The following is a 27,115-nucleotide window of genomic DNA, read 5'->3' as shown; positions in this document are numbered from 1 at the left end:
CTGTATGAAAATTACATGCTGGAAAAATGCATTCACTGACAGGCATAGCCTATGTGGTGGCGAGAACCTAGATCTGCTCCACCTCCCAACATCTTGAAAATCATCAAGGGTGCTCACAAAGGTCACCAGATCCTGTTTTTTGCTCCTGTGACTGCAAGCTTGTAACAATTAAAGCACATTCTAAACGTTTTGAGTAAAATATGTTTGCAATTTCGAAATGTAATGCACAATTCATGGTTAGGGTCGACATTTGAAGCACGTGCCATCAGAACAATGACAAAATGGCCAGATCAAATGACGTGCTGAATTTTGCAAATCCTATTCACTCTGGTCACTGAAGGCCAAAACACAAACTCCTGCTGTCACTCCCACAACTTCAGAACATTGTTTGTGAAGGAGGATCTATAGGGACATGGGTGCTATAGAGGAATGGCTCACATTTTTGCTGAACCTTTTTTGTTCAGGAGGTATGGATCTGATATAATTAAGAGGTTTGCCAGTGGCTGCCATGTCGGTCACTGCCTTTTGATGATGACTTTTGTCAGAGCACTAAATGTTGAAAGTGGGGGATCCAATGTGAGAACCTCTCACCCGCAGTTTCAGATTCCCTTCTATGATTTGGGGTAAACTCCACTGCCAGCTTGCTGCAAGGGGTTTGCAGTGTTTAAAAGAGCAAAGGGGCATTGGTGGGTGCAGGTTTTGGGTGCTCGCAAACAAGAATGGCTTAAGTGATCTAAATTGTGAATTACATTTCGCTTTGTATAAAAGTGCAGGAGAGTATACTGTTATTGCCTACAAAAGCACATATCTCTGTACCCGAAAAAGCAGCATTTACCATAAAGCACAAACTCTCACATACCAGTATTAAGCTAAAATGCATAACAGGAAAGTATCCAATAGCGGATCTATGATATTTAATCGAAAAATGATTTGGCCCGCAGCTCCCCACCCACTTTATTATTACACTACCCCCCACTGCCAACCCCTCTGCGCTTACATTTGCGGACATTCAATCAAACAAATTCGATGCAATCTTCCTTGAGAAAATCTTCGGTGCAGTAAACTGCCTATACCGGCAAAATCCCCACACATGGAAACGATACAACAATGCCATGAAGTACGTATCAACTCCAGCGAAACATCATTCCATACTTGATGAAAAGATGACTACTCCTTGAATTGTGAATACCCCGTCCCCCAGCTCAGCAGAGAGATGGGTCTTGAAGTTGCTTTTGCAGCCTGGAACCCCATGTAAGCACATGAATTTCCATTCCATTGCAGGGCGGTTGGAGCCGATTGAATACTTCCCCAGGCCTGTGGAAAAACGCCTGGCCAACACGAGGAAAAAAACGCATTTGATGTTGAAGTCTATCCATGTGCAGGCCAAGGATGTCCAGCTACACGATGACAAAAAACAGGTTCAGAGCGCTTAAAAAGTGATCTTAGAATGTCCCTCCTCCCACATTATACAGAGCTGTTTTTGTGGAATGCTCTTAATTATCTGATGTTTTTATTTATTGCCCTAGCCGCACATAATTGTCCAATTGGGCTTTAGTTCCATCTACACAACCTGCCAAGGAAACGCTACTATAAAAAATATATTTTTTTAAAAATAAAAACTGTCCCGCTCTAAGCACACCACATAATGTGCGAGTGCAGTCTGCAAGGCCATTTCCAAAACCCTGAGCTCTTCGACAAGCAACCTTCAACATGTATCACAGAAATCAGGCCTTTTCAGACAACGTTCCACAAATAATTTTCTGAACACTGTTGAAACAGCAGCAGGGTTAGATTCTGCGCCAGTCCTCCTGGGATACGGAGTGGCCCCTCCCCTACCTCTCCGGAGTGGAGAACAGAAAAACAAGCTCTTTGCTGTAGTGGAAATGTTTATGAATGGTCTGACATGACAGGAATGCTGCTTTATGAGGCCTTGAAGCATTTAGCAATGTCTGTTCCCCCACCCCACAGTTTTAAAAAAAAACATCTGGCACGAGACTTTTGGTTCCTTGTCTTCCTCCTTCTCTTCTTTCCTAGTGTTTCGTCTGTCTCGCCTGGTGAACCCTATCTATCATGCTCAACATTATCAATTTAAATTATTTTGTATTCTCAATATAATGTTCTATTCTAGACTATTCACTGTTATAATATCTATTCCACAGTATTTTACTGCATCCGATAAAACGCCCATGTTATTCACTGTTTGCTCTCGATCCGTATGTTCATCAATTTATAGATCTGCTCATGAAATTAGGCACTCTGAAAAAAGTAGCACTTCCTATTTAAGGAAAACAGACAAAAGAAATGTGTAATTGGGTCAGGAGCAACAGACTACAAACAAAAAACAGCAGTGGGCAACACTTGATTAAAATGGTGGATGTGCCACATGATCCAATTACTTAAAGTGGAGGTCACTACAAAATAAACAATCCTTTCAGGTATAAGTTGCAGCATAGAAGATAATTTCTCATCATTGAAAATGCTCCACAGGAAACTATTTTCTAAGAGTGTGCAGTTGCTCAACAGGAAAGAATTCCATAGGGTGGAAGATGTCCTAGAGGAATCAAATCCTCATGGTAGGAGTTGCTCAAACACACAATACTCAAAGTGGGAGGTAATGATATGATAGGTTATTTATAACACACTTAATACCCAGAGGTTTGTAAGCGCGGACCAGGGGATCGAACCTGTGTTGCTCCATGTCATTTTCTTCCAAGGCAAGCATGTTGCCCCTGAGCTATCCTCCCCAGACAGAAATCCACAAGAATTAAATTTGTCAGTGAAAGGTCGGATCCACAAGGAGGTTGTTGATGTTGTTGTTGATATTTTATTTGTAACGCGCTCGTACACAAGTGTTTCAGAGCGTGGCGAGGCAAGGGAGGGGAACAAGGGAGAAGAAAACAACAATCTTGTGCAACAGCGCATAGCTGGTCTCCTCCACACATGCACAGAAACAGAAGCATATGTAAACAGAGTGAGGCCCATCTATTCTTGCCGCCACCCTTCCTAATTCGCAACCCAAGTATCTTCCTCTGGTCCTTAGGGAGTAGTGATTGGCTCCATCTCTGAATTTACACTTCACTAGGTTCCTTATTTTGAGGATGTCCGAGGGCTGGATTTGCGTTCCTCGTTTCACACCTCATTCTAGAGTCTTTGGGCACATCGACAAAGAGCCTGGGCTGTGTGGACATGAACTGGGAGAGCACACTGGTGCAATGAAACAAAGAATTTGAATGCCAACATGGGTTGTCAACCAAAACTAGGCTGAGAGAAACCAAGACTGTTGCGCTAGGAAAACCGCTCAAATATGGATTGTATTAATAGAACTCCATTATTAATGTTCCAATGGGCGCAGTGCTATTTCATTGTAGAATTGTGTTACTGGATTCAAGGAAGCTGACTGAGCACTGCCGCATCTAGAAAAAAGTGTTTTTAATCACCATCTGGATGAAGGATTCTTAAACTTGCAGCCATATTAATAATGGAACGCGCAGAAATTGTGTTTTCTTATAGTTCACATGATTTCACAGTTCAGGCTGGGCATAATCCGGTTTATTTATAGTGGCCTATGGAAATAAAGAATGTTTGTCAAGGATGCTGTTAAGTTTCCTAATTGCCATTCTGCTGCTGACACAGCATATGGTACAACAACAGAAAGGGGGGAAGATGTGATAAGAATTAACATAAGGAAAAGAAGACACTCTCCCCCCCCCTCTATTCTGAAGCCTACACTTCTTCCCATGACAAATTGCATCCGCATAATACAGGCTTCGAAAATGAAGGGAGCTGGGAGCTATTTAGCGCCTACTTCTAGCATAGTAGAGCCTGGTTAGCCTGGAACCAACAGCTAACAGGAGCTACTTTTGGCTCCTGGGGCCAAATGGTGCCTTCCAGACATGTAAATGTGACATTATTTTTGATTATTTGAGCATGTTAGCACAGGAAAATTGCACTAGATGTGTTCCAAATTTAAACACAATGATTCATACAAAATGGACATAAGGAGAATCTCTGGTAGCTCGTGGTTCCCTTGCGGTAGCTCCTGCCTACAGGGTGATGCCCAGCACCAGGGGCTGGTTTTAGCTCCTGCTCATCGAATCTCAATTTCGAACCATGTAATATGTACAACTGGAAAACCCATCATTTAACTCCTTTTAAAACCCCTTTATAGTAGGATATCTTGGCATATGGAAGACAAAAAAATGTTTCAGCCCCTATTAACTGCAATAAAGGAGGAAATAAGTGGGGAGTTAAAACATGTGTTTTTCCAATAGGTCCAGATATGTTTTATCGCCTTTTCTTCAGTTAGGAATGGCAGCAAAAGCCAAAAAGATTTAACATTTTGTGGCAACTGTTAACATATTTTGAGCCCTTTTCTGTGCACCACATGTCTTTTTGGACGCTGTAAACATCTATTTTATGGACCTTGGGGGAGTATTTCCTGAAAAGTCTCACATAAATGCTGAGATACTCCCAGCGCCATATGTTCACAAGATGCCATGCTACCAAGCCGTAAAGTAAGAAGCAGAGATGGCAACGGGGAAATTAAACATACAAAAGAAATGCGAGCACACTGACATATCTTGAACCTAAAACAAAGACATCTTGGCTATGCGCCTCCGTGTCCTGGAACTACGAACAAACAAACATAAGCATTATGTAACAGTGCAGTGCACTACTGCGTGCATTGGCAATACTCCATGGTAAGGCTTGGGTTGCTGGCAGTAGTAGTGAGCAGTAAGGGTGACATTATTCATATTTATTGAAGAGCCAAGTTTTGATGAACTTCTGCATATCTGTCACAAAAGGTCTAGCTTTTTATTTGGAGTACTTTAAATTGTAATAGATAGCAACAAAACGAAAACATACACATGTGTGAGTGTGTATATATATTTCATTGTAGAAACGTTGTTAAAGGGACGTTATGGTCAAGTTGCACTAATAAAAACCCATGAAATTCATTTTTAAAGGGATGTTACGGTTACAAGTAAAACCGAAACCCCCCCAGAAATTTGCCAGTTATGGTAAGCTAAGCAACCATAACTTGTGCCACCAACGTGCACTGCTAAGACAAACACACAGTAAATGAAAGATGGCAAACACCCAGTACATGAAAGATGGCATCACAAATGTAACTGATGACATCACTGATAACATCACATATTAAAATAATTTTCATGAACAGTCCCTACAGTCACAACAAGGTTGGTTAATGATTTCAAGGTGTGGCCCTGTGACCACGTGGGCACCTGGTTCGGCGGGCTTCGTAATTATCTGCTGATTAACATTGTCTCTGAGTCTATGCAGAGATAGTTACGATGAACTGTTGATGCAATCCTGTGCAGCACTTCAGGCTGTAGACACAGACAGAATTTTTGCCACGGGCAGAATTTATTTTCCCATTCAAATCTATCCAGATTTTCTAAAACATTACCAAATAGCCAGTCCCTGGTGGCCAGGCTTACTTTAACGGATCTATGCGATCACTGCGACCCCCATAATTCCGTCGGCCGAAAAGGCCAATTTTTTTTTTAAAACCCCTTTACACCACATATGTATGCGGGGGGGGACCTCCTACAGCCCTCCCATATTACTATAATATCACATACCTCCCCACATATATATGTTGTGTAAGGGGGGAGTTAAAAAAAAAAGTCTGATTTTTGGCTGTCAGATTGAGGGCGACATTTTGGGCCATTACCACTTTAACCCCATTGCCAGTCTATCATGGTCATGGCCAGTTGCCATATTTTCCCAATCTGCCCATGACCACTGGCACCAATGGTATATCACTATTTGTTGTACCTATATTATGACACTTTTAAAAAAATAGGACATGGACACTTTTGCAAAACCATGCTTTCCTTGCCAACGCACCTTGCACAACTTTCCTGCAAATCCATCCATATTTAATTTTTTGAAAGTGTCAAAATGTACACACATAAAATAGTCGTCTTTTTTTTTATTTTTTTTATTGTAACTTAGTTTAATAAAAAAATATAAACTTTTTGTTACACACATTTCTTCTCACTTAAATATTCACCAAACATGGTTGCTCCAAATTTCAATTTCAATGTTTCACATTAAATTTCTACCATTATGGCGTCCATAAAATTAATTATGGCACAGGTAAGTCTCGTATTTGTGCCTGATATTAAATAGCACCACCATTCTTCCATATTTGCATTTTGTAATGCAAAATTGTGCATATATAACGATCGATGCAGGGAGATCTCTACACATTCTATTAGTAAATGTTTCACGGATTCAATCGCCTTCCTGCAATACCGACATCGATTGTCATTGGTTTATTGATCACGCTTCAACATCAGCATCTCCTTTGTTTTATACAAGTTAAAACGTAATCTCATAAACTGATCGCGATGGTACCGTGATGGGAATTTGTTTAAATATTTGGGAACTACATCGATTTCGTGCATGGCTGTCCCAAAATCCATAGTCGAGGCCAATTTTTTATTTGTTTCAGGTTGTTTAGTATCCAGCCCCAAAGACGGATTTGCTTTTTGGCTATTTGTGGAGCTTTCAACAGTGTCAAATAACTTAGCTCTCAGTTGACAAACTCCATTCAGGCTTTGCAGAAAAATTCAAGGTTGGCTCTATAATCTTTCTAAAACCTTTTGTTCAAATTCGTCAACCAGCAACAAAGTTATAGTCCATCTAAAATGTTTAAAGCCCCTTTCATTTGTCCCCCTCTTCACAAAATCCCACCAAACTATGCAAAAACATTCAATTATGGGTCTTAAATCTGTTTGCCAACTGTTGTGCTGATTCGTGAAACGGCACCAAATGTATAAGCCTTTCAAATATTTAGGGACTTCTACCTCTAATTTTGTTCCCTCTTGGCAAAATAGCACCAACCTTTGTAGAACCATTCAAGGTACCATACAGAATAATATCACAATTTCATACAGTTATATTGTGTGGTGCCAAAGTTATACGCCATCCAAAAACTGCTTTTCATCAACACTGTAATGCAAAAATGTGTATGGATGCCCCAAACACCTGAGATTTTTACAGGGCTGTCCCGAACTGTTCGCAAACTTTGGAGATGAAAACCCGTCCGTTTTTTTACTTTATGGCCATATCCCATCCCATCTTCATCAGCCCGCACCTCCCCAGAGATTGATTCATTAGTTTGACAAGTGCAATGTTGTGTTTTTTTAATGTTTTTACCGTGATGTTTAAGTACAACGGCGGCTGTCCGTGAAACCAACATGGCGGGCATTTTCCACAATTATGACGCACCTTATATTTTTCACATCCAATCAGCAGGCGCGTCCGATGTCCGTGGACATCACGCTGTCCTCTGGCCCAATCGGAGGCCCGTCCGTGGACTAATCAGGGGAGTGAGTCCACAGACTGAACCCAGATAAAACAATATTTTACCTATTATTTGGCCATTTAAAAAAAAATCTACTGGATGGATTTACACATTTACAAAAGCATGCTTTTTGGACCAAGCTGCTGCCCCTTGCACAGATTTGGTGGAAATCCGTCCAGCGGTTTGGGCTGTAGGCGTGAGCAAAATTTGTTTTTCCATTGAGTCTATGGGAAAAACACACATTTTGGGACCCCCCTGTAACTTTACCCCCTCCCTCCCCCCTTGTACGAAACCTCACCAATTTTCGTCATAGTCTGACGGGGCCATATACTTTTTTTTGCAAAAGTTTTGTGAGGATTCATCCAGGAGGGACAAAGTTCATAAGTCGCCCAAAATGTGCTCTTCCTATGGGTTGAGCAACTTAACCATAACTACACAGCCGCTACCGCAGGCAACCCAATACTTTGTATCCGCAAGGGATAGGGGTGACATTGTTTTTATTATATTAACAGTAGTGTTGGCATGACACCAGTATTGGTTGTCTTTTCTGGCATCCAGAGTGGTGGGAATTCTGTCATAAAAGAATTGCATGCTCACAGTACATAATTTGTTTTGAAGGTCAGTCATTTGTTTCTCGTGAATTTCACACTTAAATTTATCATTGTGCTGCTACATACTTTGGTGCTTCAAGGAATTTGTCATTCATCATCATGACCATTTGCATTTGAGTGTTGTTAATTGCAGTAGCACTTTACACATTCTATGCTCGTTCAACACTTTCATTTGCTGCAGGCACTTGCACTTTATTTGAAATGTCTTTTAGCTTGACGTTGACTCACATTCTGAATTTTGCAGTACTTGGTCTCAAATATGATATGCACTTTCACTTTATTGTGTATGCTGCTTTACGCATGAGCATCTTTACTGCTACTTGTGCTCTGAATTTGATTGATACACTGCTGATAGCACTTGCACTTTGCTAGCACTTGCACTTTATTAGATCTATCTATAAACCAGACACTTATCAAGTGCTGTATCCCTCGATATCTTGTTTTTAATTGAAGGTACCTTGCATCTTTTATGTGATTCGATATTTTATATTTTATATATATTGCTTTTTAAAACCATCAGAGTATATTGCCTTTTATACTATGTGCTTACCTTCATTCCAATATGTCTGTCTGTATAATACATTTTCCTGGCTGCACTCTTTTACGTTGTCAATATCAAGAAATGACTGCTCGAAATATAAACCCCATTGATGTTTCGAAACTGTGAACAAGCGATCAGTCATCGTGAAACAGGTCACTCAGAACCTTGTCCCATTTGTGTCCTGCCTCTGCTGTGTGTTTTTAACAATAAAATTCCATGTTATTGATCCATAGTTGTGTTCTTTTTTCAGAATCTCCCGACCCCTGGAGTACGGTTCTACTGACTACAGCAGTTTTTTGTTTGTTATATACATACATATATACACACACACATATTTGCTTGTGCTGACATCTCACTGTGTTAGATACACTGTAGGCTCTTAATATTTATATATTGTGCACATCGTTTAAAATGAAACATTACACAAAATCAGCAATATGACTAATTCAAATAAATAAACAACAATCAAAAATGGAGAAACAAAACGAGAAACATGATCACAAAAAATCCTAACTAAATTACATATTAGTACCAAATCGGCAAATCGGAGAAATGTTCAAACGTGGCCAAAAAATATTGCTATTGACACTACATTTGACCTTTTTGGGCATAATAGCTTCCATTTGTCATTTAGTCTGATGACAGCAGGAAGCACGTACTTTAAGAAAGAACAACGCTGGCACTCTTTTCTCTATGTTTGGCCCATTCCTAATGCCACAGAGTAACGGCACTGCAGCGTAAGCGGCTTAAGTCCTGCGTGTGTATCTAAGAAGCCATCTTCGGATCCGAGACAGCCACACACCCATTAATTAGAAATCCGAGCTTGCTGCATTCTCCCTCCACGCTGGAGAGGATTGTCTCGCTGTCTTCGGACGTCCCCTGTAATCAGGCCTCCAAGTCCTTATCTTTCCATGCATCTCAACCAAAACAGCGCAGTGTTTGCAATTCTTTATTTTAGGATAAACAGGTTTTTCTTTAAATCGCAAATCTATCACCTGCTCCATTTCCTATCTCTCTAAAGTGCGTTTTACTGTGGTTTCCGGTCCCACGTGGTTGGGAAACAAAATCACAGGAAGTGTACTTGTTGTTGAGCCGCCATGTTGTCAGGGTCTCGGGAGTATGGGTGGAATACCATGATTAGCTGATCTGCGTTATACTTAAAAGGTAGTCAGGAACTTTAATCTCTAAAAATGTGTATTGTTGTTCACAAAAAACAACGGCGCCCCATCAGCCAAAGATTGAAAGCTGTTCCTGATGGTACTATGAAAGTCTCAGTGAATAATCGCAACATTGTGTATATTTCATAGTCAAGTGGAAGTAGAAAGACGTGCAAAAACAAAAACCATAAGCGAAGGCACAAGAAATAAATCATTGTGTTTAAACCCAAGAGCAGTGAAAATCTTCCCCTGCTTTGAGATCGAGGGATACCTAGAGTCACCCACTGATTCCATTTGAGCGGAGACACCCCTTTCCCAGAGCTGCTCTGTAACTGTACAAATCTTACTCGTGCACCATTGAAGTTAACCAAGACTTTTAAATTCCCAAATACATTAATTTGGTAAATTAAATCCTAGGGCTGCTCCAGTGCCATTGAGACACCCAGTCACCACAGATGCAGGCTACGTTACTCCGCAACTAACTGTATCATCTTTCTAATTTTGACTTTTAATAAAGTACGTACTACAAACTGAATATCCACTTGCAAATCAAATTCAGGTTACCTACAGTTGTTTGAGGCTGGCTCTTGCCGCAATGATTGACCTTGCTCTATCACAGTCCAAACAACACGTAAGCATTAATTCACGACTCATAAGGAACACTAAGTATACCCTGGATAAAGCATATTACAAGCAACCACAGGGTTCAAAGCAGATGAGAGCGATTTAGCTCCTACTTACAGCCTCAGTATGGTTTGCTCGACACCACCAGCTGTGAACACACCACTCAACTCACACCCATTTGATGGCAAACTTGTGTGATTACTTTATAATTGTTGACGATTAAAAACCCAGACGGTGGGACAGATATGATATGGCATTTATAACGCGCCTATACACAAGTGTTTTAGAGAGCCCAAACCCCGGACAGGCCCGGCAAAACCGAGACGGCTCGTCACCCTTCTATGCTATATAATAATTCTTCCTAAGTAAAGGTACTACGAGTCAGCACTTTGTGTTCATCTGAAAAATGCGTCTCCGTGTCGTGCAACTACAACCAAACAAACATAAGCGTTATATAACAGTGCAGTGCACTTCTGTGTGCATTGGCAATACTCCATGTTAAGGCCTGGGCCGGTGCCACACAGAGGAGGTGAGTCATTTAGTCTGAGCTGGAAGGGCACCAGGGCACGTGCTGCCACTACAGTGAGTAATGCCGCACGGTGATATGATCGCTGTAAACACTACATAGTCAGAAGGAAACAGGATATGCGATCGGCCCCACGAGAAAAGGGGCTGATGTTGTGGGCCTTAAAGACGTGAAGAGTGGGGCCTGCAGCTCGAAACTTGAAACACAGATCAGGGTTTGCCTAAAGAATGCAGCCCCCGCACGCAGACATAAACACGTCCAGGGGGCGGGGGTTTCGCTCTGTCAGTGTTTACAACAAAAGAGAAAGAAAATGCCCCTGCGAGGAGCAACGTTCCTTCCTTCCTAACTGCCACCTGCTTCCGGGTTAAGTGGACGCTTGATAAAGATGTCAAATTCCTACAAAAAAATTAAACAACCCTTTCGAAGCCAAGGCTGGTTCTAAGATGTCTAACTGAACGACACCAACAAACAGAAAATCCTCGTATATAGGAGCGTGTATCGAATGACTACGAAAAAGCACCAGGTACAACATCCAAAAATAAAATCTCACGATTTCAACAGAGAAGCACCATACGTGCTTTGGATGGTACTTTGGAAACGCCTACAATTCCAGTCACTCAAAACAGTAGCTTTCCTTTATTTCCGTCTTCTAAAGTCTCTCTCTTCCTTCAAGCCTCTTTTCTGCAGTTACACTTCAGTCAGTTTTCACTTCACCATCGTTTCTAGGTACGCACTGGAGCGCACCCACAATGTGAAAAAGTGTATCAAATGTTTTGTAATACAAATCACACATCTGCGTGTTAAATAATGTATTTCGACTGAACTTTGCGATATTATGTAACAGAACATGTCCCTGTTTAACGGGTTATCGTTAATGTGTCATTTTTTCTAACATTCTATGCATTTTCTTCTCCGTATATTGTGCCCCCCCTCCCCCCGCGTACCAGCCGCTTGGTTCTACTTGCTCATTTTGTCATTTAACTTTGACATTTGGCATTAGATATGTAATGTCCACTGTCATCTCGGTTGAAAATACAATAAAAAGGTTTGAACTAAAAATAAATACAGCAGCTTTGCAGTGGAGTAACTTTGCTGAAAATGCTGGAGGGGTCATGACATCTTAAGGAAGGGACCCAGGCCAAATGAGTGTACAAAATGGTGTACCACGAAAGTTGGTAGGGGGAGGGGGGAGAAAACCCTTGTCCCCTCCCTAAAATTGCGCCTATGCATCTTTGAGGTTTCATAACTATTTTTCCTGCATTTGTTCTTAGGGAAGACGAGTGCCACGGTGCCACTTTTGGTTATCATTCGCTCGACGAATAATTTAAACATGACTTGTATTGGAGCATACCACGTGGGTCAGATGAAGGCCCCTTTCAACTGGACTCATTCACGCAGCTTCCCGGAATTTGGCAATGCGGAAAAGCACCATACAACTATCTCATAATCAGTAGAGCATGTGAGAATGTGGGCAGGCTGTCAACTAACTAGTGAACTAAATACAACTATGACCCGGAAGGCTTCTTCTTTTCCACCAACCGATTCCTACTCTCCAGTGTCCGATTGTCTGTCTCCTCGAGGTAAGGGGCAGCATTTGCGTTCCCTAGGCTCCCTGCAGACCTCTCTGCCACCTATTCCAAACCTTCTTACTTCCGACTATCGTTTCCTCAGCAGAAAAGTGCCAGAGGGTTTTCTAGTTACAGCAGTTTCCTCATTCAAGTTACTAAGGGCAGCAGCCAAGAAAGGTAATCCGTGGCATTACCAAAACCCCTCAACGGTTGACTGGTGGAGAGGGCTGTGCAATAACCAGCAGTGCAGGGCTGGATGATTGACCTTTCCCAATTCACAAGGCCAGACAGTGTTCCCATTTCAGGTGGGCGGGGGAGGGGGAAGCGGGGCTGAGCGGGGAATGGGTTGTACAGTATTATCAAGTTTTCTAAAATAAATGGTATTTGAGAAGTGCGAAGATTGGCATCCTGGCACTGTGATTTATAGCACAAGGAATGATACAGACTACCAACAAGTTGTCACCACCCCAAAAATAATGTTTGTAAATTTAGTTTCACTGAACAGCGCCTGCGTCTTCATTTCCTTTCCTCCAAGACTGGCAAGGAAGCCTCTTTGTGGCTGTCAAAATGGCTGTGTTTGGGGGTACAGAGAACGGCCCAATGGAAAATGGACAGATGCCAAGTCTTTCCGAGCGGGCCATTCATGTATGCCATTGAGCAGCAATTAAGGTTCATCGCTGCAGACATTGGGTGGATACGAATGGTCTATGAGGGACAAGTAGGTTCCAAAACAATGTTGACAGCTGCCTGTAGACCCACTTCTCAGATTGCAGCATCTATTTGGTAGAAGCAGTTTGAAGCTATCCCACCACTATGGGGTGCATTGCTCAAAGCCTTTGACTATTTATGCTACTCAGGAAATCTGATTATTGAGGAGATCCAAACATTTGGCCTAAAACATGTGGGGTTCTACTCCACAAATATACATTTATAATAATAATTCATCCCTGTCAATATCACAGATGTAAACTAACAGCACCTCAACTCACTACTTTAAGAATGGGTCTGCGTTTTAATGGGTTTTTGGAAAGCATCAATACAACAGTTTGTACCTTCTTCGAATGACGCCTATCAGGAGGATAGCTCAGCAGCAATGTGCTCGCCTTGGAAGCAAGACGAGACGGAGCAACACAGGTTCGATCCCCGGGTCCGCGCTTAGAAACCTCTGGGTATTAAGCGTGTATAACCTATCATATCATATCGTATATCTCTAGCCGGTGGTGCGGCTAGCAGCAATGGTAGGCTTATAAGGCGAAGACCAACTTTGTGCGACGGGCGCATTTTATTGCAGGAATCTGCACGGCCAGAGTTTATTGTCCTACCAGCTTGGACTTCTCCCGGGTCAGGGTGGATTGGTGGTGCGAATCATATTTGTGGGTAAAGCATGGAAAAGGGTAAAGTGATGCCAGATTTTTATGCTATCAAGGGTGACAGTGCGCATGTGGCCGAATTGTCTAACTTTGCTGAAATAGGCATATGGACAGGATTCAAGTAGTGAGCTTGGAGGTTATAGGGCACGCCTATCAGAGGTAACAATATCATGGAGATGGCTCTTCCTAGGAATTTAAAATCCCAATGGAGGAATGGGGTGGTATTATCATAGATGGATCTGCAGGTTGTGTTTGTGTGATGGCATGAATGCAGACGAGGGAAAGTCGTTCTAATTGCAGTGAGTATATAGGCGCCTCTTCAGTTTGCATTTTTCTTGGGGTGTATTACTAAGTAGGATAGGTAGTTCCTAAGGTTTGGTAGGACCTATAAAAGACCATAGGAGCATGTACTAGGTTCAGCGTGAAAAACATACCTGGATCTTCTTAGCGTGAGAGGATTTCAAGAAGTGGAGGTGATGAGCGCAGAGAAGGTGTTGGCCACACTCAGAAGAGACCGTGGGCATATCCTCTGGTGGTGGCAAACCTCAAGGGCAGCGGCATGGAGGAGGCATACATGGCATCTAACCACTGATAACAGGGTCACACACTAACAATTCTCCCAACACTTCCCTTAGTGGTGTCAGCAGGGGAGGTGTTGGCAGTGTTGGCATGGAGAAGACGGTGGCAGAGCACTCAATGTTGTCAGGTCTAAGTAACTCATCTTTTTTTTACTTTTTGTTGTTGTTGCTATGTGTGTTTTTCCCCCATTAGAAATGGCACTGGTTATAGTGGTGTGGTAGCACAGGGAACCCATAGCAACAATGTAGACGATGAGGTCACAGTAATAAGAAGCCCACTTAGCATATCAGTGTAGTTGTGATGGTGAGAAGGCATGGTCCAATCCTTGCAGCCAGTATGACGGTCAGGTAGGATAAGATGTAAAACTCTGCATGATGCTACAAACATCTACTTGAAATATTTGTGGAATTATTGTGGGCCGGTTGATTACAAAGCTCACCTTCCAGCACACAGCACTCGAAATAGTAAATTTACTTTTTTTCCTACCTGCTTGAACTGCTCCTCATAAGTCCACTCATGGTGCCCCTGCGCCCCCGTAGGAGAGTGCGAGTGTCCGGGAAGTGGGGTGGTTGGGGTGCGAGGAGCACCCTGGGGTGAGCCAGGGGGCTGCAGAGCCCGGGGAGGTGGCAGGTAACGGGGCGGTGTTGGCTCCTCAGCCACCACCTCTTCTTCCTCATCCTCTTCCTCATCATAGTCCTCCTCTGGGGGTGCAGGAGAGGCCTTCCGCACAGGTGGCATGATAAGGCCAGGCCTGTGCTGGGGAGCAGCAGCCTGATAGTGACGTAGTGCCAAGGCATGCTGCTGATGGAGCCGGGCCTCGAGCAGACCATGCATCTCACGCTCCCGTCGCTCTCGCTCCAGCCGTGCCGCCTGCTGCCGCTGCAGAGTCTCCATTACCGCCTCCAGCTTCAGGCCACCACCAAGCATGTTCACCCCCACCCCGGGCCCGGGTGCCGACGAGCAACCAGGAGAAGACCGCACCGGTGGGGAGCCAGACACCAACAGATGGCCACCAGAGGGGCCACGAGATGAGAAGGAGCCCTGCAGGGAGAGAGTGAGTGGTTACTAAGAAGCACAAGGAGAAATTCACTGACAACATATGTGCAGAGAGATGGGAATTAATGAGGACACTGATGTGGGAAACACTGGCAGAGGTATGGGAGAGGGTAACTGAAGGGTGGAAGTGAGTGTGGGTTGTCACTATCAGAAGATGGAGACGATCACTTACAGCTGTAGAGACACTATCTGCTGCAGAGAGAACAAGAACAAGAGCAGTCTCAGAACCAGATGACAGGGTCCCTGACAGAGGGAGGAAGTGCAGAGTTACTGACAGGAGAGAGTCACTGGCTTCCATGGGAGGGGAGAGAGTTACTGAGGGATAATGGGAGTCAAACTAAATCAGGGCAGAGAACAATTGATAAGTTAGGGGTGTGAGGAGTCAATGGCAGGCAGAGGATTACTGATGGGGGAAGAGGCACTGACAGCCAAAGGATGGAGGTGATTACTGATAGGGGCACCGTCACTGACAGCTAGGGGATGGAGTGGATTATTTATGTTATTGATCATTTGTAAGGCACTTTATAGAACAGAATTGTGTTTCAGAGGACCACAAGGCTAAACGGGAGAGGAACAGGGGAGATCAGAACAGTGGCAAGAAACAAGAAACAAAAAGCAACAATAACATTATTTATATACACACACAGTTGTGGTCCTACTAGGCCTTGGGGCATTTGGCCGTGCAAGTGCATTGATGAGAAGTGCAGGGGAGGGGGGTGGAAAAGGGGAGCAGGCATGGACAAGTGCTGGAGGAGGGCCCAAGAGGGAAGTGCTAAGGGGAGGCAGGAGGAGCACCTCTGGCAAGTGCTAGTGCAAGCAGCTCGCAAGGGTGGCATGTGGAGCCACAGGCAGGGGCCCAAAGGGCAATGCAGTGGGGGGCGAAGGGCAGTCCTGGTAATGACGTGGAGGAAGGGCTTGAGAGCCAGTGAGGTTCTTCAGGATCAGGCCAACGGTCGCAATGGGGTGATTAGCAATGATGGGAAAGAGGTAGTGAAGAGCAGAGGTTTGAGCAGTTTCCGGAACTTAAGGACTGATAGGGTCACAGTCACTGACTGCCAGAGGAGGAGAGGATTACTGATAGGGCAAGGGCCACAACAACCAGAGGATGGATGGAGAGGATTATGGGTAAGGGGGACACTGACAGCCAAGACAGAATGAGTTATTGATGAGCCCTTATGATGTATCTACTGGTGGTATAAACTTCAAGCAGGACACACAGTAACCACCAGGTAACCAGGTATGCAAAAGGTAAATCTTCTTTATTTAGTTACAGCATCAGTAGGATTAGGAGATCAATAGTTATGCTGCCTTCAACCCTGCCTCTCTACCTGCTAGTCTAACCGTCAAACCTGGAACCCTCTCACTCTCCACCTTCCATGCCTCACACCAACATTCCAGGCGCGTTTGTAGTGAATTTGCATGCAAATAATGGGGTTTTGCTTTCACACTGTGGCCAGGTGTGATTGCTGTTTGTATTTTGCAAAAACCTTCAGGGGTTGGACACTTTACTGTTGAGTGCTCCATGGAGTTAAACCTTTTGGGTTTGTGTAGTGGCGTAGTTGCCAGGGCAAGGGGCCCATGAAGTAGTTAGAGGTCTTTACGTAAATTACTACATTAGAGTTTTAGGGCATGGGCCCATGTTGTAAATTCTGGTGGTTTGTAGGTTATCGCACAATTGTTCCTCACGATGGAGGTTACTGCTTTGAGAGTGAATTTTACACTCTTAATGGGTTTTCTGTGGTGCCAGGTGATGCCTCAAGGAGAGTAGTGGCTCACCAGTTGATGTTGCTATCATAATTTTGTTTTGGGGTCGCACACAGTTTGGGAGTTTTTGTTAGTGTGGTGTTTTTGGGAGTTTGCAGTTTTAAACTGAGTTGAACCACACTGACACCCGTTTTAATATTTATTCTAAAAGTTTTGGGAGAGTTTAGATTTGCACATTTAACTTTTCATCTCTCATGTGCATCTAAACTAATTTTTTTTGCAAATGTATGTTTAGCAATGCTCCATATTTTTCATCTTGTGTGTATATTTAGAGTTTTCGGGAATATTCTGCAAGTGTTTTATTTTCATCTTTTCAACATTTGTGTAAGAATTTCCTGTGTTTGCACGGTTGTATCTGTGCACCTTATTTTTTTTAGCACACCACGTCTTTTGTGGTTGTGTCGTGTTTTTTTGTGATCTTTGTATTGTTAGTGGCTATCCTAATTTTTCTTGCTTATTTTATGTGAAGAAAGGTGGTGATGCTGTTTGTTTGTGTGTTTAGAATCATTTACTAGGTTAGAAGTTGTCAGACCTTTTAGTTGTTTTCCAGATGTTGTATTGATTTTGGAAGTAGGTAGGTTTTGCCCACTGTGCAGTTGACGGTAGTGTCCTGCAATAGGGGTGAGGTTTGTACCTGGACGTGGCAGGTTCAGGGTTTGGGTGTGGAAGGCCCTTACGGAAGGAGGTAGGTTTTGCTTTGAGGGTTTTAGTTTGTCAGTGGGGTTTGCTCAGAGAGAGCAGATTGTGCTTGAGGGTGGCAGCCCCAAGTTCCTGGGGGGCAGACCAGGACAAAAGGTGGTCAGTTTCTTGAGGGTTATTTTCTATGCACTTTGGAAAGTTTCTTTTAGTTTGTAAGGAGGGGGGTGGTGTTGTAGCCTAGTAAGTGTATGGTATATATCTGGTATGAGAGCTGTGGGTCTGTGAGTGGAGCTTGGAATGTTGGTGTGAGGCATGGAAGGTGGAGAGTGAGAGGGTTCCAGGTTTGAGGTTAGACTAGCAGGTAGAGAGCCAGGGTTGAAGGCAGCATAACTATTGATGTCCTAATCCTACTGATACTGTTACTAAATAAAAAAGACTTACCTTTTGCATACCTGGCTCCCTGGCGGTTACTGTGTGTCCTGCTTGAAGTTTATACCACCTGTAGATACATCACCTTACTGTCATCCTGGGTACAGAAGTAGGTACAGTGTTATTGACAGGAAGCGTATTCACTGACAGACAGGGAACAATGTTAATGATTACTGAACAGGGGGTAGTCAATGACAGTCAGTAGAAGGAGGGGGGAGGGATTACTGATACGGGGGAGTGACTAACAGCCATACAAATGTCAAGGATTAATGATACGAAAAGAGTTTCTGACATCCAGGGGATGAAGGACATTACTGATAGGGAAAGAGTCAGTGACAGTCAGAGAATGGAGTGGATTGCTGACAGGGGAGAGTCCCTGTCAGCCAAAGGATGGAGAGAATTACTGATAGGGGGAGTGTCACTGACAGCCAGAGGATTACTGATGGGGGCGGGGGAGAGCCACTGCACCTTGTGCTATTCATCTATCCCCTTACATATGTGTGCAATGGCAGAATCATTAACTATACTGACTTAATTATACTCTCCTTGCTTACCAGTTACACATACTTCAACTACTTTGCACTTTTGTCATTGGCCATTGGGCAGTCTACACTCTAGACCTTTTAAAAGTCACAGACCATCCATTGAGAGGAACCTTGTCAACCATGCACACTTTTACTTAGGATAGACTAAGCACATCTCAAGCCCTGAACAATCAGACTTTACACACGTATCTTGTAATACAATTATCGTCACTCTTCCATCTCATGCAGACAGACTTTCTTTGCACCATATTTTACTTAAAAACATTTCCTTTTCTTTTTACATCACAATATTTTCTGGACTTTCCATCCTAAACAGACCAAGATCCTGCTGTTCCCGGGTGGGATTCTATGCATCTTAACACTGGCAAGGCTTACGCAATTGCAGAATACCTAGATGGTGAGCTGGCGGGCGCAGTGTACAATATCCAATAATAATAATAATGAAAAGGATTACTGATAGAGAAAAGAGTCACTGACAGCCAGAGGATAAAGAGAATTACTAATAGGAGAAGACTTAGTGACAGTCGGAGGATGCAGAGAATTACTGATAGAATAAGAGTCATTGACAGCCAGAAGATGAAGAGAATTACTGATAGGAGGAGAATCACTGACAGCCACCTCCTCTTGCTTCCTCACTCTATTTCCTTCTCTCTCCTTCCTCATTTCCTTCCCCTCCCTCTCCTTTTTATCTCATAGGCAAATTGTTCTACATACTGTTTTGCTGGTTTGATTCATATTTTGTAAATTGCTTCAACTGTTATCATGTTCTATGTATTCATGTTCTTAACTCTAAAGCTCATTGGAGTAAAGCGCTATAGAAGAATAATAACTACAAGTACAAATAAAGAGTATTACTCATAGGGGAGTAGTCACTGTCAGTCGGAGGATGAAGGGAATTACTGATAGAGGGATAATCAGTGAAAGCCAGGAGATGAAGAGAATTATTGAAAAGGAGAAGAGTCACTAACAACCAGATGATGAAGAGAATTACCGACAGGGGAGTCACTGACAGCCAGAGGATGAAGAGAATTACTGATAGGGGAGGAGTCACTGTCAGTCAGAGGATGAAGGGAATTACTGATAGGGGGAGAGTCACTGACAGCCAGAGGATGGAGAGGATTACTGGTAAGGGGAGACTGACCACCAGTGGGGAGCGAGTTGCTGAGGAGACTTCACTGTCTCGAGGAACGGAAGCAGTGAGAGGGTTATTGACAGCAGTTTGTTATTGTGTATTTGTATAGTGCCTACTATAGCATTGGTATGTTCTCCAAGCGCAGTGGATTGAACATCCGTGGGAACCGCCGTCCAGATAAGTGGAGAGCGTAGGGTAGCATATAGTGCTTGGCTGTACTCGGAATGTGTGCAGCCAGTGCGGTTAGCGTGGAGATGGCTGCATTCTAATGCTAGGTGCGGTGCAGTGGTTGTGAGGGTCAGCGGAATGTCTGCGGCAAGGTAGTTGGTCTCTGAGTCTGTGTCGTGGCTACCATGGGGCCTGTGTAAGAGATGTGAGCAGCAAGGCAGTTTTTCTCGTGGGGTATAACTGCGTTCTACCACGCTGTTGAGGTGTCCAGGGCCCAGTGTAGGTATGCGTGCAGCTAAGCTCAAATTAATTGAGAGGTATAGTTTGATTCTACTGTTCGTTGGTGTAAAGTGGAGAGTGAGCATATTGTTAGGAGCGAGTGTTAGTGCTTACTGGTAGGAGGCTCCTGTTCCTGTCTGCTTTCTGGAACTGATGAGCTGGTCGTGTCGGTCCTGGTGGTTCACGGTGGATCTCCGAGAGAGATTCTCAAGCTGGTGTAGAGTATGTTGCATTTTCCCGGTTGGACAGTGCCTCTTTCAGGAGGTTCTGTTGTAGGTGTCAGAGGGCCCATTTCCCAGTCCTTGGTCATAGTCCATGGCGGGTGGCTAGGTCATTTCTGACATGTCTGTGGTTATTGTGTAATTCTCAGGAGAGTGCAACCAGGCTTAGTTACTATTTAGCCTAGAGAGTGGGGGTTCCATGTCTCACTCGTAGTAGGGCAGGGTTGCCCAACCTGCACATACACTGTCCTGTGTAACGGATAGGTGACAAGAAATTGCCCAAAGGCAGTATCCAGGACCCAAATGCTATGAGGCTCTGCAGCAATGACTCTGCTTGTCGATTCCCAGATAGGCAGAGCTTGGTACGGGTTTAGCACGAATAGGGTCAAACGTGTTAGACTGAGGGGCGTCCGTGACAATGGCGCTGAATATTATCTATCTGAGGGGCTAATTACACCACGGGAGCGCGGTAGTATGCAGGAGGCAGTGTTGACAGTGGTTGGTATAGCCTGGAGTCATGGCGCTGTGCTTCCCCATGGGAAGATAAATGAATTCAGCATAGAGTATGGGTGATGTTGAGCTATTTTCCAGGTCAATGTATATATACAGACAAACATTTCCTGGTCTTAGAGTGTGGGTATATCTTGTCGGGTGGCAGTGAGCTTGACTTGTCATAGCATATTATTATAGTGTGTCATGTGGGGGTAGTCATGGACTGAGACAGGGATGAGAGACTGACAAGGGGGTAGTCACAGTGAGAGTCACTGACACCTGGGTAGAGAGGACGACTGTTACTGAGAGGAAAAGGGGGAGGAGACAAGAGTGGGGAAAGAGTGGCAGGTCAAAGGGTTACTGGTTTTGGGTCGACAGTAGGCTTTACATGATAGACTAGAGAGATTATCACTACTAGGTGGGTGTGGTGCGGTATGGGGGGATGCTAGGCCACTTGACAGATAAGGCTGGAATAGAGCCAAATCACTAGCCTGCCTAGAGGAAAGTTCATGAATAAGCAGAAAGCATGAGCAAGGGGACATGACTGGACCAAAGGGAGGTTGAAGGTTAGTGGCAGGAAAAGGGAGACACTGACCAGATAATCAGAGATGGAACACTGGCCGGAGTGCAAGAGAGGATCGTTCGCAGTACATGTGCAAATACTAACATATGCCACGTGCGGAATCGGACAAAAATACCTGAGTAGAAAAGAGTGAAGATTGTATTTGCTAAGTGCTATGCAATAGAGACTCACAAGTTTTGCGAGGGAAAAGAAATAACAAAAGTTTAGGCTGAAAAGGTAGTACTTCTCCTAGTGTTGTGGGAGGGTGGGCTTGACGGGGGAGATGGCGACATAGGGCGTTACTGACCGAGCTGAGGAGAGTGTAGATAGTCACCGTGAGAATTCGGGGAGCTGGACGAGTCGGTGACAGAAGCAGGCAAGAGAGACAGACAGGCGAAGAAGATAAGGCGACACTGCTGGCAGCACCTTGGGGGGAGGGGGGAGGGCACTAACATGATAGGGAGACATTTGGAGTATATGACGAAGGGAGAGTGACAGAAGAAAACGGGGCGGGTCACTAATAAGATGGGAAGGCTGCCAGTTAGGATATGAGGACGTGGAGAGAAAGTGGGGACTGCTTACTAGCAGTTCTGGTGGGGGTTAGGGGCAGAGTTTACACATTTCCCCAGTATAATCGTGAGAAACGAATACAGTCCTAATGTTCCTTGGTAATCTGGGATTTGTAGACTTGGATTGAAAATTGAAACGACAAAACTCCAAGAAAAAGCAGCATTATGTGCTTTTCTCACGAGAGCATACTGGCTGAGCAAAATGTTAGGGACCAAAAGGAGAAAGGTAGAAATAAAAGCGAAAAGCGTGTGAGTGGGAAGGCAAATGGGGAGTGAGCATTAAAGAATAGAGCGAACAGGTGTGAGAAGACCATAATGAGAAGGAGTAGAATAAATGTGAGGGGAACGGAAAAACGTACACGCCGAGGGAAACTAAAAAACGTGATGTATGGGACGAAAAGAACATGAAAGAGGTAAACGAACGGAAGAGGGAAAAGGCAAGAGTAGACTCGAAACTGAATGCACACGACCGGTAGTGGAGGCACTCGCACGAAGGGAAGAAAATAAGCAGGGGGAAAAAGAAAGCCCAGACCGAAAACTGAACGAACTAGAAGACGAAAACGAAGAGTGAACAATGAACAAGTAACATTACGAGAGAAGGAAATCGCGGGGTTAAAAAATACGCGGAATCCCATACAGGAAGCAACAAAAACAACAAGAAAATATAGAGAGGAGAAAACAGGCGAAGTAGGGCGAACCAAAAAAAGAAAATACAAAGGAATTCATGGAAATCGAGGATAGGAAGGTAGGAGAGAAAACGAGGTGTCAACCACGGAACATTGCATGACTAGTCAAATGAGCAAGCAAACCTCCAAAGCGTTGGCAGTACTGGGGAATGCGCGAGTGGCGCGCAGCAAAAGCATCAGAGAACGAGGGTTACTGGGCTCTAAAGTTGCGAACTGATAAGCGCCGCGCGGCGAATGCGGGGCATGTCTCAACGTTGGCAAAGTGGCGAGCGGGCGGTGTGTAAGAATCGTCATATTACGTTGGGGAACGTGCATGGAACACTCTTTTTAAATTTGGCAACACGGGTGACGGAGGGCACCAGCCGTCCTTTCCCCGGCGCTCAGCTTCACGCTTTGCAGCCAGTCAGGGTTATTTTCACAATAACTACCCCACTCTCACACAACTAAGCCCTCTCCAGAAACTTGAAACACATTCAAATATCAATGTTCCGGAAAAAAAATGAAACCCCAAGTACTCCACAATAGCCCCCTCGCTAGCTGTATATCCCCTCCCGGCACCCCACTGTGTACAGTCTGCAAGTGGGCAAAAAGCCTCCAGTCCAGCCACTCATTACGCCTCTAATGCCCCCCCCCTCTCTCTCCCGCCGCTCCCCCAATGTGTGCCATATTATTCCCATTTCCACAAAAACTTCATCCGCTCTTTCGTGTTTATGTTCCCGGAAAACCTTTAAATGAATACCCCATAGCTCCAAAAAACGAAAAGGTCGCCCTCGACATCACCTGTCCTCAACAAACACTCAAACTATATAGATCTATATATATAGATATATATGCCGACACACACACCTCACTCTAATCAAATCCAGATATTAGCCATAATCAGTACACGTCGTCCCTGCCCGATTTCCCCTATATCCCCAGACAGTCCAGCAGAGCAGAGACTAAAGCACGGAAAGGCAGTGCCCAGAGGCCATCTCTATAACCACTTCATGGTAACACACGCACACACACACACGCACACACGCACACACGATGGGATTCTTGCATTAGACGTCGCTGACTCTGTCCTACAACTTTATTTTGGAAGTGTGGGTGTAATGGAAGAGGACATATTGCAACATTAAACATGTCAGTATGGAGACGGGAAAGCAAGAGGTGCTTCAGCATTATCGAGTTATGGGGCTTGGGGAGGTGCCAGCTGGAGACCTTGCACCGGCTCTCTATTCGGCAGCTGTAAAATGCTAACAGATTTAGAACATATGTGTACACTAGGGCGCTGCACGATTATGAAGAGATGGGGGCATGCAAGGATGGGTGGGAGGGGGCGCAGGGTCCCCCAGCCCAACAAGCGCACCTCAGTAAACTCCAAGGCAACAGACGGTAGAACCTGGGGTCCAGTGGCACCTCTCCAAACATAAGACAACAGCTTGGGAGGGGTGGGCGAGTGAACACTTCGGGAGAATACTGTATAGGCTACCTCTGCCCCCTTCAAATTAACAATCCGTCCTACCTGGACCAATAATACACGGACACAGAGCCAATAGTTCCATGTCGAGATTACAGTGGGGTGCCCTTTAAATTAAGTGGCACGGCTCTGTTAAGTCCCCCCATTACCCCTATAAAAAAAAAACTACAATTAGGGAGTATGCTCAACAGATTTGTGTGTTCGTTATATTTAAAAATGCGTAGCTGCCGCTCGGCGTGTCCCTCGCGCTGGCTGGCACGCACGCACGCACGCTCTGCGTCGCCGTCGTCGCCGCCGCCGCGAGCGCAGCGGCAGCGGCAGCCTGTGCGGCTCGGCTGGCCGTCCGGGCTGGCACTTCCTGGGCGCCGCGCGCGCGCCGCTTACCAGAGCAGGTTTGGTTGCCACACTGGTGTTGTCAACCATGCTGCGGCTCTCCCCGTGGCTTCCCCTGCGGCCTCTCCTGCCGCGCCCTCTCGCCGCCCGCGGAGCCGGGGGTGGGGCAGCGTCTCCTGGAGTGCCCGGGTGCTGGCGGGGATCCCTGGCCGTCCGAGCAGCCCCTCGCTCACATCCAGTGCCCCGATCTGACCATGGCGCTGGATTCTCGCAGATTGCTCTTTGATTCTGTTGCCTGAAGCCCCGGACGGGTTTTTTTTTTCCTCGCCTTGTTTTTCTCCCCCCTCTCTTTTTTCTTTTTTTTTTCTCTCGCAACAAGTGGCAGTCAGAGCCGGGAGAGTGACCCTGGCAGCAGAGATCAGCCTCTCTGCTCCCATTTGCTAACAACACGTCAAGGGAGTGATCAGTGGGGAGGGGGAGGGGAGCGGAGCAGGGAGGGCAGGGTTTGCTGACAGCCCGGAGGGGAAAGTGCTCGGATAACGCTTGCCTGCAGATCAGGGGCGATCGCGGGCCAGGCTACTGTACTTGTGTCTATCTCCACCCCAGCTTCTGGGGTGGGGGGGGGCTTGTTATGTAATACATTCGTGGTGCGTGATAGATGTCGGTGTGCTCAAAGCCAATGCCGAGTGTGCTTAATGCTCTTTTAATACAACTGTATGTGTATTTATTTGTGTAATTATTTTATATTAAATGTTTGGCTAGTAACCAAATAACAAGAGAATTGCGTGATTTGCGCCTCGCTGGGATGCAACAGAGTGCTGTACAATTGTTAGGCACCTGGGTTATACAGGTAGGGAGGAGCAGTTGCTGGCACCGTCAGGGGAACGTGACGGGGAGAGGAAGATAAACACGGTAGCACATCTCATTTGCGGAGTATTTAACTCTGGCACTATACCTTCGATGAAGTTATTATTTTTTTTATTACTGGCCGCTTTGCATGCAGGTCTCAAGTCCAGTTATGTGTGTGTGTATATGTATCTCAATTACACATATACGTGTGCATACAATTCTAATAACGTTGCACAAGCACACTGTAACTAAAAGCTCATCCTATTACCCAATGTAATGGTGCTCAGTTTATCAAGGATGAAAGGCTGAGTAAACCCAGTCAGCCTTGCCATTCTGACCTGAAAGTTGAACACAGTTCTTAATGCAATGAGTTAACTGACCAAAATCAACTCAATAACTTTCATTAAGTCTAACCGCCTTTGGGTACAGGGGCATCGTGGCTCTGACCCTTGACCCACCATGTCCATCAATGGGAATATTTTTCCACTCTCAGTAAGACATTAAGTTTCAGGAAAATGATTCCCCTCTCTGACGCCTGATGTACCCACATGGAACCAGTGGCCGAAATGGGAAGCTCGTCTATGGGGGGCAGATTCCGCCCGGCTTCCTATCAGATCCCAATATGCCTCCTACCACGCTGCGAAGGTAGTGAAGTGGAATGGGCCAGTGCCTCATACAAGACCCATCATCCCACTTGGAACCAAGGCCTGGCTCCGCCACTGGATGGAAGCCTATTTTAGGGCAACATTATTAACTATAGGCCATGGACTAGAGTCACGCAGAGAAAGCACTTTTTTTAATTTGTGTTCATTTTAGAAATGCTCCAGTCATCTTATTCTCAAGAGTGGCCCACGCATTTCAAGGGTGCTGGATAGCAGCACAAATCCGCAATGGCCGAGCCCCCTTGCATGCACGCATTCCACTCCTGGGCCTGTATGTCAGTGAAATGCAAAAAAAGAAGGAAAAAATCTATCCCTGCGTGAGGGATAGAAATACAAGTGGGAAAGCAGTGGACAGCTGCAGTCCCAACTCCCAAAAATATGTGACAGGGTCATGATTGTCCCAACTAGTCAATGCACACACTCCTGGACCTGTTCCAAGCCGGCACAGGGCATGTCTTTAATTCTTAATCTTTTAAAGTGCACCCTTTTTGTGAATTTTGGATGCACTTTGCAGGATTGCCTTTTCATTTGCACATATACAGTTGAATTTTTTGCACTTTCAAATGTACTTTTTAGAATAACACAATAAGATTGGGCCCTAGCTTGAAACTGCTGTTGCGCCTTGCTCTATAATTTAAGTAATGGGTAATGAAGCAGCATGGTTACGGTTTGGTGGAGGTAGTGCCCACACCTCCTCTTTGGGTACTCCAGCTGAACCAGGCCAACCATAAGCCCAGGACCAATAAGGACTTGCTGCAATCCTTTCCTTCTCCTAACCAGGCTAACTCACCAGCACCTTACCTATACAGGGCCTCATGCAACAATCTTAATAGCCTTGAGAATGGCCCTAGAGGTCGAAACACCTGTAGGCTCACTCACTAAGACTAAATAACTTGACAATAATAAAACCACAATTACTTAGTAGATATCTATCCTTTACAAACAAAGA

At 44.8% G+C, this 27,115-nt stretch overlaps 1 protein-coding gene across 1 annotated transcript in view; it reads right to left on the bottom strand.

Annotated features, from left to right (window-relative positions):
* Positions 1-25,108, bottom strand: part of ARID3C (AT-rich interaction domain 3C) — an 815,039-nt gene extending 789,931 nt beyond the window's left edge. The window contains exons 1-2 of the mRNA XM_069626829.1: positions 24,707-25,108; positions 14,802-15,356 (exon numbers count right to left, since the gene is read on the bottom strand). Coding sequence (XP_069482930.1) covers positions 14,802-15,356; positions 24,707-24,745 — 594 coding nt within the window. The 5' untranslated portion in view covers positions 24,746-25,108. The remainder of the gene's footprint in view (positions 1-14,801; positions 15,357-24,706) is intronic.
* Between the last annotated feature and the right edge of the window lie 2,007 nt (positions 25,109-27,115).

The sequence above is a fragment of the Ambystoma mexicanum genome, chromosome 6p, assembly GCF_040938575.1.
Source record: "Ambystoma mexicanum isolate Mex_15411 chromosome 6p, UKY_AmexF1_1, whole genome shotgun sequence".
In the NCBI taxonomy this organism is placed as follows: Eukaryota; Metazoa; Chordata; class Amphibia; order Caudata; family Ambystomatidae; genus Ambystoma; species Ambystoma mexicanum.
This window is presented reverse-complemented; position numbering and strand designations above follow the sequence as displayed.